At 37.6% G+C, this 13,913-nt stretch overlaps 1 protein-coding gene across 1 annotated transcript in view; it reads left to right on the top strand.

The window, feature by feature from the left end:
* TRPM6 (transient receptor potential cation channel subfamily M member 6) overlaps nt 1-13,913 on the top strand; it is a 119,224-nt gene that overhangs the window by 85,052 nt on the left and 20,259 nt on the right. The window contains exons 29-33 of the mRNA XM_045562611.1: nt 1,539-1,662; nt 4,172-4,263; nt 6,204-6,262; nt 9,050-9,075; nt 13,098-13,148. Coding sequence (XP_045418567.1) covers nt 1,539-1,662; nt 4,172-4,263; nt 6,204-6,262; nt 9,050-9,075; nt 13,098-13,148 — 352 coding nt within the window. The remainder of the gene's footprint in view (nt 1-1,538; nt 1,663-4,171; nt 4,264-6,203; nt 6,263-9,049; nt 9,076-13,097; nt 13,149-13,913) is intronic.

The following is a 13,913-nucleotide window of genomic DNA, read 5'->3' as shown; positions in this document are numbered from 1 at the left end:
TAGGAAAGATTTAAACTACAAATCAATTTCTGAAATAGATATAGGGTTAGTCAGGTTATCTAATTTTTCTTGAATGAGCTTTGTTTATTTGTGTATTCCAAGGAATTTATTTAAGTTGTTGAATTTATTGGCATAATGTTCTTTATAGCCTCTTATTATCCTCTTATTGTCTTTGAGATCTGAAGTGACATCACTCCTTTCATTCCTAACATTTTAAATTTGTGCTTTCTCTCTTTGTTTCATGATTGGTCTGGCTACAGGTCTGTCTATTTTATTGATTGTCTCAAAGAACCAGCTCTTGGTTTCACTGATTTTTCTCTGACTTCTATTTCATTGATTTCCCCTCTTATCTTTATTATTTTCTTTATTCTATTTACTTTGGTTTTAACTTGCTCTTCTCTTTCTAGTTTGTTAAGGTAGAAACTTTGCTCATTGATTTGAGGCTTTCTTTTCTGATATAGGCATTTAGTGCTATAAAATTCTGTGTAAGCACTGTTTTAGCTCTATCCTACAAATTTTGGTATGCTGTTTTCATTTTCATTCAGTGAATCTTTTTATACATTGTTAGAAAGTCTTAGATCTGAATTAGGAATTCTGCAAGAATTCACCTTTCACGGTCTTAATACCCTGCTTCACTTTTCCTTTTGCACTTATTTTTCCAAGTAGTAATCTGGACACATTTTAAAAAATACTTCAGCCTTCTTTTTAGAATGAGAAACAAAAGTGAAGAGACAAATATTGAGACAATTATGTAAAACCACCTTGCAGGGGAGAGATTTAGCTCAATAAGGAAGGCTGTTCTTTCAGTGAAAATGCCATGACTTGCTGGAATCCCGTGAAATATGCATTTAAGTAGATTTATTTTTGGAATAGTTCAAATGGCTAGAGTTCAACTAGAAATTGCAACTGAGTTCAAGTACTCAACTTGCATTTGTTTAGTGCTTTGTAGTTACCCATTCATCCTATTTGTTCCATACTTGGGAATTACATAGGGCAGCCATATTGTTGGCTATCTTTTATTTTAGTGGTGAAGGAGGTTAGAGACCTTAAATGATTTGCCCAAGTTCACATAACTTCTAAGTGACAGAGTTAGAATATCAAAACCAGTCCTTTGGCTTTAAGCCTTATGATTTTTTGCTCCATACCAGTGGTTCTCAAAATATGATCTCCTATCAGCAGCATGAGCATTACTTGGGAACTTAGTAGAGATTCAGATTCTCCCTCCTTCTAGACTTACTGCATCAGAGATCCTGGGGGTGAGACTCAGTGATCTGTGGTTTACCCCAGCACCCCAGCCCTGATGCACACTCAAGTTTGAGAACCCCTGCTCCGCACCCTGGTTCTTAACCACAGCTGCAAAGAGAAATCACATGGGTGGCTGTGTCCTTGCCAGCCTGAGTGTCAAAACTTCTCAGGTGATTCTAATATGCAGCTAGTGTATTAACAACCACGCTCCTCACCGTGGTGCCTCTATTAATGTGACTCAAAATGCTTTTGGATTCACGTGACTGTGTTCTAACAAGTGTGTTTCTCTCCAGATCATAACAATCAATGCCTGCTGTCAAAGTGACCAATTAAATCCAGAACCAGGAGAAAATAATATCTCAGAAGAAGAGGAGTGCAACAAGAACTGGCTTACGGGGTCCAAATTTAGTCAGATAAGTATGTAACAGTCTACAGTTCTAGATCCCAAAAACCCTGGTGGAGTGTTCTCAGGGTAAGCTTTTTAGACCATTGAAAGACTCCTGGTCTTTCAGGTGGAAATGAGGGAAAGAGGTGGTGGAACACTCTCCTAGGAAAACAGCTCTTTTCTCCTTTTAATTTTTGTGAACAAAATTTCATTTGTTTAAAGGAATCCAGAAAAGAGAAATTAAGATTTAGATTGTCTCTTATACTCAAACCTGTTGTACCTGACTCAGAGTGTTTCTCCCAGAGGGCATTCTTCTAGCCTGGTTTACAGGGTAGGGGATTGTCTAGTGTTATAAATTCTTAAAGTACATGTGACACTGCTATGGACCCTTACACAGAATTCAGTGGTTTGAGTTAAAGTTGGCTATTTAATACTGCCCACCTGTAGTGTTTATTCTGTGGGAAAGTATCCTTTAAGCTTAATAATGGTGTTTGTAGAGGAAAGAAGACAGATGAACCAGCTGGAATGAAGGCCACGAGCTAGGCGTGGAATGTGCAGTAAGTCAGGACAGGTAGGATGAGGGCAGAGTATGAACAGAAAAGACAGCAATGATCAAAACTTTAAAATTCTTGCATTAGAGACCTTTATCAATTTTTAAACAGGAAGACTGTGTAAGGCATCATAAAGATTAAAATCATTTAAAATACTAAACTTAAGGGTACAAATTAGAAATTGCATTGAAATTTATGCTACCGTGTTTCTTTAAAATCCTGCTTGCTTCTTATGGTCAGTGATTCTCAACAAGGAGTGGTTTTGTACCCCACCCTGCCTTCCTCACGGGACATTTGCCTATTGGGAGGTATTTTTGGTTGTCACAACTAAAGTGGGCGGGAAGTGCTCTTGGCATCTAGTGAGTAGAGCCAGAGATGCTGCTAACATCCTACAACGCGTGGGTCAGCCCCTATGACAAGGAGTTATCCAACTCAAAATGTCAATGCTAAGATGGAGAAATTCTGATTTATGTCTAAAAAGTACTCTGTTAAATCACCAAGGAATCAAGTAGACTCTAAGCTGTAAGAGACATTAGAAATTAAATTATTCAGAATCCTCTCAATTTATAGATATGGCTGCAGAGCTTACTTGTCTTGCCTTAAATCACACAGTTTACTAGAAACAATAAATTTGAGTAGATCAAATCCCACACCTAAAGACATGATTCTGGGACCAATTATAAATATATTCATTTTATTTATAAATGTCATGTGTTTATGTTATATATAGATCTCATGTATTCTATTTTTTTATAAATAGTATAATCCATGTTTAGGTAATTATATATCATTCTTACTTAAATTATGTAAATTCTCTCCAATGAATTTCAAACAGAGAAAGATGCATGTGGCAGGAGGTTTCTGGGAAAGAACCTGGTGAAGTCACATGAGCAGAAGGGGAGGGTAAGGCTAGGGAACTAGACTGAGTGCCCGGCCAATCTGAGTGGGTCATGAGGCCTGTTGTCTTTCTTGAACCACATCCAGGATTGAGAAGCTCATTTTTCAGAAACATGTCTGAGCTAAGAATTCATTTAAAAAGAACTTAAAAAATGAAAGTTTGGGGGAAGGGAGATGCCCTGTCAGGTAGCTCTTTTTAAACACAAAAAGTAAGTCCCCAGGAAATTAACTATGAAAAGGGAAAGTATATATTTAGCTTTTCCTATAGGTCTTTTATTTTAATTATAATACTCTGCTATCATTTAAATCATATTTATCATAATTTTATGATATTCCAAGACTACAAGGAATATCATATATGAAAATTTTATGATTTTTCAGTAAGTTTTTTCTTACACCTCTTGTATACTATTTTTTTCTAGCACAAAATCACTAGGGGGAAAACACTACTATTATCACCTACATTTATTCAGGACTCTTAATAAGTATTATTCTCAGAATTCATCTAACCAAGTATTTATTAAATAATTGCTATGTACCTACTATCTGCAGTAAGTACCAGGTAAAAAGAAAAATAGCAATACTGAGCCTCATCATCCTTTTAAAGAAAAGGCTAAAAATTAAACCTATTTGATGACATTCCTTTCTATCTTTCTTTTGTTGTTGTTGGTTTTAAGTAGCCTACTATGATGCTTGATGCAGTTGCTAAGGAAGGAGTCCTAACAATTTGGAACTAAAATTTTACGTATTTTAAAGAAAGCATGTGCTATTGTATACAGGAGAAGATAAATATAAACACATTACTATTATAAGAGAACAAATTATGGATCATTAATTCTTGACTTTGACAGACAAGTATAAGTTGTTATAAATGTAAAAGTACAGAAGAATAGAAATAGAATATGTAGCTTTCAACCTCTTGAGGAAAAAAAAAGGATAAAGGAAACTTGATAAAACTTGCTAAAAACAGAAAGAGAAAACTATATCCAAGTTTAAATGAATGTACTGTGTTCAGATTTTTCTATTTGGGAACTGTGATTTGAATGTAACACATTTTCATGTATTTTCTAATTTTTTCTTCCTTTTTTACAAGATCTGGAACATTATTTATACCAGAAAATGAAAATGAAAGAAATTGATCAACAGGCTATACAAGTCAGTGATTACCTGAAGCAGTCTCAAGAGGTAAAAATATTTAAAAAAAAAAAAAAATTCTAGCATGCAATGCTGTTCTTGACCTTTATAGCCCTTAAAATTTAGTCTTTGTTTTGAAGCTATGCTCAGTGGGATCCCTGCTCAATCTTTTTTTTTAGCCCCTTCATATTACTCTTTCTTTGTTATTCTTTATGAAATTTACCTTTTCCACCCAAAAATTTATCCTGGGAATGGTCAGCATGAGAGAGAAAGATTTCAGAAATTTTAGAAACTGTTTTCAAATATATAAAAGTTGTCACGTGGAAGGAAAAATAAGATATTTTCTACACACATTTAAAGAGGTAGATCTAGAATCAACACATAGAAGCTATGGGGAGACAGATTTCAGCCCAATCTGAGGAGAAATTTTTAGCAATTGGAGCTTTCCAAGCATGGACTGGTTTATTTCTGGAAGGAGTGAGTCCCTTGCTAGTGTGGTTAGTCAAGCATGGGCTGAAGAAACCTCTTTGCAGACATGACAGAGGGGATGCAAGCACTGCAGGGTAAAGGACCCTCAGTGTTTCTCCAATGCTGAGATTCTCTGATTTTGCAGTCTGTTTTTCTTACCATCTACAAATATGTACCTTGTTTTAGTACAGTGGCCCCCAACCTTTTTGGCACCAGGAACCTGTTTCATGAAACACAATTTTTCCACGGATGGTGGGGGTGGGGATGGTTTTGGGATGATTCAGGTGCATTAAATTTATTGTGCACTCAACCCTCTCTGCTAGTGATAATCTGTATTTGCAGCTGCTCCCTAGCAGTAGCATCACCACCTCAGCTCCACCTCAGATTGCTGGGCATTATTAGATTCTCATAAGGAGCACACAACCTAGACCCCTCACACGCGCAGTTTACAATAGGGTTCGTGCTCCCGTGAGAATTTAATGCTGCCACTGATCTGACAGGATGCAGAGCTCAGGCGGTGATGCGAGAGATGGGGAGCAGCTGAAAATACAGATGAAACTTCTCTTGCTGGCCCGCTGCTGGCCTCCTGCTGTGTGGCCCAGTTCCTCACCAGCCACAGACCGGTACTGGTCTGCGGCCTGGGGCTTGGGGACCACAGTTTTATTCCATGTAGGAAGTGTGACTAGTCAGAATAACCCAAGAAATCTAATTTTGAGTCTTCTTTGAATACATATTAACTGTTTGAACTTGGGAACTGTATAAACACGACTTGTATGAATATGTACTGAGAACCTTAGATGTTCTTTTAGGCATGGTATCTGTGAAAGGTTTTGAGAAGAAAATATAAGACTGTTTGAGGGTAATTGGAGGCAGGGACCTGAGCTTAAATTCTGGCTCTGCCACCTCCTATGTTCCAATGCTACATACATCAATTAACTTATGAGCGTCACTACCTGTGTCTCTAAAACGGGGCTAATGCCAACCTTAAGAGATTACCGATAGTGGACATAAAAATAACACCTATGAAATGCCTAGAGTAATGCCTGCAATGTAATAGTTCTCAAGAAATATTAGTTGAATTTAAATAGGAAATAGAATAAGGTAAATTCAAGGTAATGTTATTTTAAATAATCATCGTCACCTGAAATGGTAATCTACTGATGATAGGACGTCATGATGTGATGATCGATATTGTCTGTCAGTTTGTACCTTCATTCTTTTGAGTCATGACCTGATTTTGTACGTTTAGTCCTATTTCTGTAAAAACTTTCACATTTTACATTTTCTCTTCGATGTCCTCATAAAAGTAATTTCATTCTGTTCAAGTCCATTGACACATTGAGTTACTCTGATATTGTGCTGACATTATGCATCTTTCTAGCTTGGGTTTAGTTTGTTTATTAAAAGAGAAATATTAAGCTTGAGGAAGGAAAAAGAAGGAGTGTGTTTCGTAAACACGTTACTGGAAAATTGGGGTGGGAGTATGTTGGGTGCGTGTTTGATGGCCTTTCTCTCCTCCTCAGGACCTGAGTGAACACTCTTCGTGGAGTTCCCGGAGCACGGACCTCAACAGGAACTCCCCGTGAGTGTTTCGAACTGTCTCTCTTGAAGAGTCCGGCTTCTGCTTTTTAACCTAATTAGGAACAAAGATTTGATTTGGCCAGAAAAGGAGAAAAAAAGCAAACATTTTGTTAGTGAGAAAGAAAATAATTTCTTCTCCAGGTTTTTCTGTTTCTGGCAATAAGGTATCACCTGAGTGCCTTTTAAGAATATAATGAAATACGTACTTCTATAGCAGATTAAACATTCTTCTTTTCAGCGTCAAAAAAACCAACACATGGAATAATGATTTATCATATCTTTTTGGATAGATAAGGTTGTAAATTTGCATTAAAGAGTAGACATAAATCTATCTTCCCTAAAGAAATGGACTGAACACCTGATTATGTTTATTCTTTAGTTTTAAAAACAATTCTTTTTTTTCCTCAATTTTTTTCCTTTTAGCTTATGAAGCTGATCATTCTTATTTTTGGTTTCTCAGTAATGTCCTAATAGTCAAAGCAGTAACTCTGAGAAGCATTGAGACAGAGAAGGAAAGGAAGACAGGATGGAGAGAGAGAGAGAGAGATTATAGAAAACTCACAGGGTTATATACTTGAGTATCCTCCTGGAATTTTATTTATTTAGAGAAATAAAATTTGAAAACCAACCAAACAAAGATTTAAAACAATCTTGTTTTGTTTGTAGTGTTTTCTGGACTTTTCTAGTTACATCAACAAATTAACTATCCATATAACTATTGGGTCTAGAATTTAAAACCATCTACTCTATGGAAGGGCGAGTTGGTACCAGGCAGGTAGAAAGTGACTTTTAGTTTGCAGTTAGCTCAGTTAAAGATGGCCTTTCTCTGGAGCTTTCATGGTCTCCGTGTGAGCCTGCCTACAGACTTCAAGGACACATGACTTTCTTCTCCCAAAGGTTTAGTAGTTTGTGCTTATGCAGAGCAGTGGTTTATTGCAGCATGAAATTAAACAATAATTGTAATTGTACTTTCTCCCCTAAAGACCTTCAATGGTGGAGATATTCTTTGAATGCATTTATTCAGACTTGCCTGTGGCCACTTGTGCACTTGAGCAGGGCAAGTAACAATTTAAAGAGAGCTAATTTCAGTCTGTGAACATTTAGGGGCCACGTGGGCTAATGAAACTGATTTGTAGGCTTGTCCAGAGACATTCATAGACTCATTTGTAGGCATCTACTTTGCATAGTTCAGGAACCCGTTAGTTTAATTGATCCAGAACAACACAAATACGTTAAATTTTATATATGTTGTGTGATCACATAGCTAATTAAATAAAATACAACTGTTTTTCAATTAGCTTAGGGCAAACATAGTAAATGACTTACGTGCATATCTGGTGTTCATTTTTCTGTGAAAATAATTGTAGGGTTATAAACTTCTCTACTGATAATGATAGGGATCAGAAATAATGGATACTTTACTTTCAATATATATACAGTCCTGCATCCCTTCACGATGGGGATATTTTCTGAGAAATGTGTCATTAGGGGATTTTATCATTGTGTGGACATCACCTGGGGTACTTATACAAACCTAGATAATGCAGCCTACTACATACCTAGGCTATATGGTGTAGCCTGTTGCCCCTAGGCTACAAACCCGTGCAGCATGTTACTGTACTGAATACTAGGCAATTATAGCATAATGGTAAGTATTTGTGTATCTAAACATGTCTAAATATAGAAAAGGTACAGTAAAAGTACAGTATAAAAGATAAAATATGGTGCACCTCTGTAGGGCACTATTGTAAATGGAAGTTCCGGACTGGACGTAGCTCTGGTTGAGTCAGTGAGTGGTGAGTGAACGTGAAGGTCTAGACATTACTGTACACTACTGCAGACTTCATAAACACTGTGCACTTAGGCTACACTAAATTTATAAAAACAGATTTTTCTTTCTTCAATAACAAATTAACCTTAGCTTGCTGTAAATTTTTTACTTTATAAACTTTTTAATTTTAGTTTTTTGACTCTTTTGTAATACCACTTAGCTTAAAACACAAACACATTGTGTAGCTACACAAAAATATTTTTCTTTCTTTCCATCCTTAATTCTTTTTTTTTTTTGCTTTTTAGGGTTTTTTGTTAAAAACTAAGACATACACACACATCAGCCTAGGCTTACACAGGGTCAGTATCATCAATATCACTGTCTTCCACCTCCACATCTTGTCCCACTGGAAGGTCTTCAGGGGCAGTAACATGCCTGGAGCTGTCATCTCCTGTGATAACAGTGCCTTCTTCTGGATACCTCCTGAAGGACCTGCCTGAGGATGTTTTACAGTTAACTATTTTTATTTTTAAGAAGTAGAAGTATACCCTAAAATAATGATTAAAAGTATAGTATAGTAAATAAATACATAAACCAAGAACATAGTCATTTATTATCAAGTATTATATACTGTACATAATTGTATGTGCTAGACTCTATGTGCCTGGCAGTGCAGTAGATTTATTTACCCCAGCATCACCACAGACACATGAGCAATGCACTGTGTTGCAACATCATGGTGGCTATAACGTCACTAGGCATAGGAATTTTTCAGCTCTATTTTAACCTTATGAGACCATAGTCCTATATGCGGTCTTTTGTTGACCAAAATGTCATTACGTGGTGAATGACTGTATGTATATTTTATTTATATATGTGTGTGTGTGTGTATATATATATATATATATATATACACACACACACTGTCTTGTTACTGTTTCAAATGCTTTTTCCTTTTTTTGATCATTGACAGATTTAAAGCAGCATTATCTAAATGGCTTCATTTTTTTCAAACAGGTTGAGAAGTTCAAATGGAATTGACAGTAAGTTTTTATGTTTAAATATTTTATTTTTATTTTTTCATCTTATTAATGGTGAGGTTCACTGTCCTGAGATTTTTGTAGCTCTTATAATTGTATTTATGATTTTTGTCTACTGTGCAATGTAGAAAGTTCAGGAGAAAAGTAGAACGGTGAGTATCTTTCTACAGACAAATCAAGACTGATGTCTGATTTAAAATTTTTTGAATGACCTGTTTTTGCTTGTGATTTTCCCATTTTCTCTGGGAGTGAGGGTATGATCACTGAGCTCATTTCCACTATTCAACAACTCTGTCACTTTTTTACATATTGCTCATTAACAGCCATTCATAAGATTGTGTATAGATGCCTTTTCCTGTATGGTTTCAGTAGGACCCTATTCCCAAATGGCTAAATAGGACTAGGTCATGTGAGACAGCTGTCTGGTAAAGCCACTCTTCATAGCTGCTCTCAAACTTTACCACAGTCTAGAGCTCCTTTCCACATTCTTGATGCAGAGTAGGCACCTTCATCTTCTACGGTCTTGTTCTTGTTTTCTCAAGTTTTCAGTACTTACTTTGTTGTTGATTTCTGTTCCTCAACCTACTACCAAATTTAAGTCATTTTATTTTTTCTTTTCTTTTCTTTCTTTCTTTCTTTTTTTTTTTTTTGAGACAGTGTCTTGCTATGTTGCTCCAGCCAGAGTGCAATGACGTGTCATCATAGCTCACAGCAACCTCAAACTCCTGGGCTCAAGCGATCCTCCTGTCTCAGCCTCCCAAATAGCTGGGATAGCAGGCATGCACCATCATGCCTATGTTTCTATTTTTAGTAGAGACGGGGTCTTGCCCTTTCTCAGGCTGGTCTCGAACTCCTGACCTCAAGCAATCCTCCCCCCCCTGGCCTCCCAGAGTGCTAGGATTACGCGCGTGAGCCACCAGGCCCGGCCTTAAGTCATTTTCTGTACAAAAGAAGAAATAGTCCTTTTTTGGATTTACCTAGCTTTCAAACTGCCACTCCTACCCATCATCTCTAAATTAATTGAAAAAGTGATAACATTTGATCTTCAGCCCATGGTGTCTGTCCCTGTCAATCTCTTGAAACTCCACTCCAACTGCTAAGTCACTTGACCTCTTTTGAGTCCTCAGTGAACTTGTGGCATTTGATGTTGACCACTTTTCCTGCTTGGCACTGTGTCCTTTCTGTTTCCTTGAGGCTGAGCTTCTCTGGGTGTCCTATGTGGTTGTTGACTTGCTTTTGATCTTTCTCATAGCCGCCTCTTCCTTCACCCAAGCTGGAAATATTAGTCATTTACAATCTTCTTCCCCCTGCCCGCCCCGCATTGCTCTTAGCTATCAGTCTTGCTTTCTAACTCCGTTCTACTCTCCCATCTTTAAAGTTGTCTGTGTTCTATCCCACTGCTCCAGCTTTAAAACTGCCTACATTTATTTTCCTAAATAAAAGGTGTATACTTTCATTTTCCTTTGAGTTTGTGTTAGCATTCTGGTTGGTTTCTTTACCTTTAAACTTTCCTGTGTTCCTATCAGAATTATGAATGATAAATAATCACTCATGTAAAAGTCTGCAATGGCTCCCTATTGCCTCAGGGTGGACTGCAAACCCCTGAAATTTTTTCAGTGCTCATGACAACCTGATCCTAATTCAAATTTCCAGTCTCAAATTCATGATCCATTTCATTTATTATTTCTGCCTTGCAGAAGTAAGTGGTCAACCACTTATTATGACCTCCATGTAAGGGTCTAAAAGGGATCTCAAACAAAATATTCCAACACTCTCCTCCTTCATCTCAGGATACGGCAATGCTATCCTTCCAGTTTCTGAGGCTAAAGTCTTGCAGTCATACTTGCCCCTCTATTTTTCACATCCCCATATCCCGTCCATTAGTAAATCATTAAAATATATCAAGAATCTGATCACTTTGCTACTTCCACAAACACCGTATTTTAAGTTACCATCATCGCTTACTTGGATTATGGTATGGCCTCCCAACTATTGCTCTCCAATAGTCTAGTTCCAGACAGCAGCTGGAATAATCCTTTTAAGCTGAAAGTTGAACCAAGTCACTGCTCAAATTGCATTCCATCTCACTTTGTAAAAGCAAAGTCCAAGGCCCTGCACAGTGGCTCATGCCTGTAATCCTAACACTCTGGGAGGCCAAGGCGGGAGGATCGCTTGAGGTCAGGAGTTCGAGACCAGCCTGAGCAAGGGAGAGACCCCGTCTCTACTAAAAATAGAAAGCAATAGAAAGCCACTCACCTATAGTCCCAGCTACTCAGGAGGCTGAGGCAGTAGGATTGCTTAAGCCCAGGAGTTTGAGGTTGGTGTGAGCTAGGCTGATGCCACAGCACTCTAGCCCGGATGACAGAGTATCAAAAAAAAAAAAAAAAAAACAAAAGCAAAGTCCAAACACAGTTTACAGGTTCTGTTCTGCTTCCCTGCAACCCTCCAACTTCATTTGGTGCACTACACTCTAGCCACACTCTCCTCCTTAAATGAGGCAAGCATGGGCCTGACTCAGGGTGTTCGCACTTGCTGTTACCTCTGCTTGGAATACTCTTCATTTATCCATATACCTCACCCCCTCTCTTCCTTTAGGCTCTGATCAAGTTTCATCCTATAAGAGAGGACTTGCCTAACCACCCTATATAAAATAGCAACTTCCCTGTTCCCTACACTTTCTAACCCTTTTACCTTGATGTATATAAGACACACAGATTATGCTATATATACTATACATTTACTTGTTTATTTGTTTTCTGTTTCCCTTTACTAGAATGTAGCCAGAGACCTTATCTGTTTAGATCATTGCTTTCTCTTGAGCATAGCCCAGCACCCAACATACAGTAGGTGCACAATAAATATGTGTTGCATAAATATGAATGAGGTCTCACGCTCCTTAAGTGGTGAAGCCAGGATTGGAATTTAGCTTTGTTAGACTCAGATGCCCACACTCTTTAAGTATTTCATGCTGTGTGTTTATGAAGGTCCCACCTTACAGATGGAATTAGTGTATTCCATAATCCTTATATACCTCTATTGCATATATTACTTAGCAAACTCTATTGTGATTATATGTCTTTTGTAGTATATTTGCTTTCTTTGTAGCATGGGAACCACATCTTATTGACATCTCTCATGCCTAACGTGACCAATAGTAGGAGCTAAATAGTTTTTCCTTTTATTGAATGAATTCATAAAGCCGGAGTCTTTTCTGCTGATCTTACTTTTTACTAGTCCTCCCCAAAGGAAATGATTCTTGTTCCTTTCCTGATCCAGCAACAAGAAGCTGGAGAGATCTCTGTGCCACTGGGCTCATTATGTTGCTTACTCTACTAGGTATCAAGCAGTTGCCACCATGAGACAAAAAGTTCTCCACTTTAATTTTGACTTTATGAAATGGCAAAGCTGTTGCAGAGGATTTCTCTGGAGCTTTGTCATTTAGGACTGGAGCAGATAGAAGAGAATGAGTTAAACTTGGAGGAGGGGTTCCCAACACACAGTCTTTGTGTAACCAAACAAACCCCTTGGTGAAATATTTTCCAACCCCTCCTTTGTTTCTGGGATATAGCTCTTAATGTGTTTTCATCATTTTGTTGTTATTTTAGGTCAGTGAAGTAGTCTCCTAATAACTTGGTATTAATAATGTCTTCCTATGGGTTCTGCATCTTGGTAGGGAGCTCAGAGAATCGTGCTTCTGGGATGTCATGAAGTATGATGGGCAGCTGCGTGCCTTCTGCAACCCAGAGGTGTAATTGGTTCAGAGGAAATACATCTTTGAGGCTAATATTACCTGTCTTTCTTCAATTCCCTATATAAATATGTTTGCAGATATTACATTGATGATTGGAAGCTGTCAGGATACCATGCACAATAATGTGGTTAAAGGATATTAGGCAAGCTTTTTCAAATACGGAGAAGCCATTCTGATTAACCTGTTCAATAAAAACTTTGAAGGCAATATATTCATAAGCATGTATTTATCTCCAGCCAAGTAATTAAAATGCCAATCTTCTCTATAATTTCAGAGATCTCAGCCTCCTTAAAAAGCCCTCAAGAGCCCCACCATCATTATTCAGGTAGGATGCATGTGCACATAGACGTGTCAACTGAACTAAATGTCTGTGATTCTGCATTTGTAAACAGAAACATGGATGAATTTTGTATTATTTGTATGGTTCCCAACTTGAAAAAGTTGTTCATTCTACTGGGAAAAGCATTCAGATTTCTCACTTTGCCATTGACGTAGGAAAACAAGTTTTCAGAATTTAAGAAAATGTGGATTTTTCGAAAAACGTTTGTATTGGCAAGTTCCAAACTGTGAAGGTGAAAGACGACCTTGGGATCTAAAAATTCCTTACAACCTCAAAGCCAGCCCAAAGCCAGAGATTTTTGTGTTGTGTATTGGGAAGAAACAGACCTGAAAGTTGCTGTTCGAGGGATGGTTTTGTACCCTCACTGGGCCCTCAGTGAACACGACCACTGAATGAATGCCAATCCCACAGAGTAAGTTCAACAAAGATGTTATTAAACAAAGATGTTAAGGGTCTTGACTCTCTTAAGCAACATCACTTCACAGTGCTTCAGTTGTCTGTCTTTCAAAGTGGGAATAATTGTACTTGCCCTTCCTGAGGAACAGTCTGCCAAGGGGCTAGTTGAGAATTAAGAGGAAAACACTTTGAAATGCAAAGCAATATAAAACCAACTGGACTTGTGCCATTAGGTGGTTCCTTGGGGGTCATTGCTCTTAGTGTTGAATGACATGATACACGGGCAAAGCTTTCACACAATCTGAAGCTTGGTACATGTGTAAGAGCTTATGGGTGCTATAATTACTGTTATCA

Source organism: Lemur catta, chromosome 10 (assembly GCF_020740605.2).
Source record: "Lemur catta isolate mLemCat1 chromosome 10, mLemCat1.pri, whole genome shotgun sequence".
NCBI classification, from domain to species: domain Eukaryota; kingdom Metazoa; phylum Chordata; class Mammalia; order Primates; family Lemuridae; genus Lemur; species Lemur catta.
The sequence above is the reverse complement of the archived record's forward strand: the minus strand, read 5'-3'. Positions and strand labels throughout refer to the sequence as shown.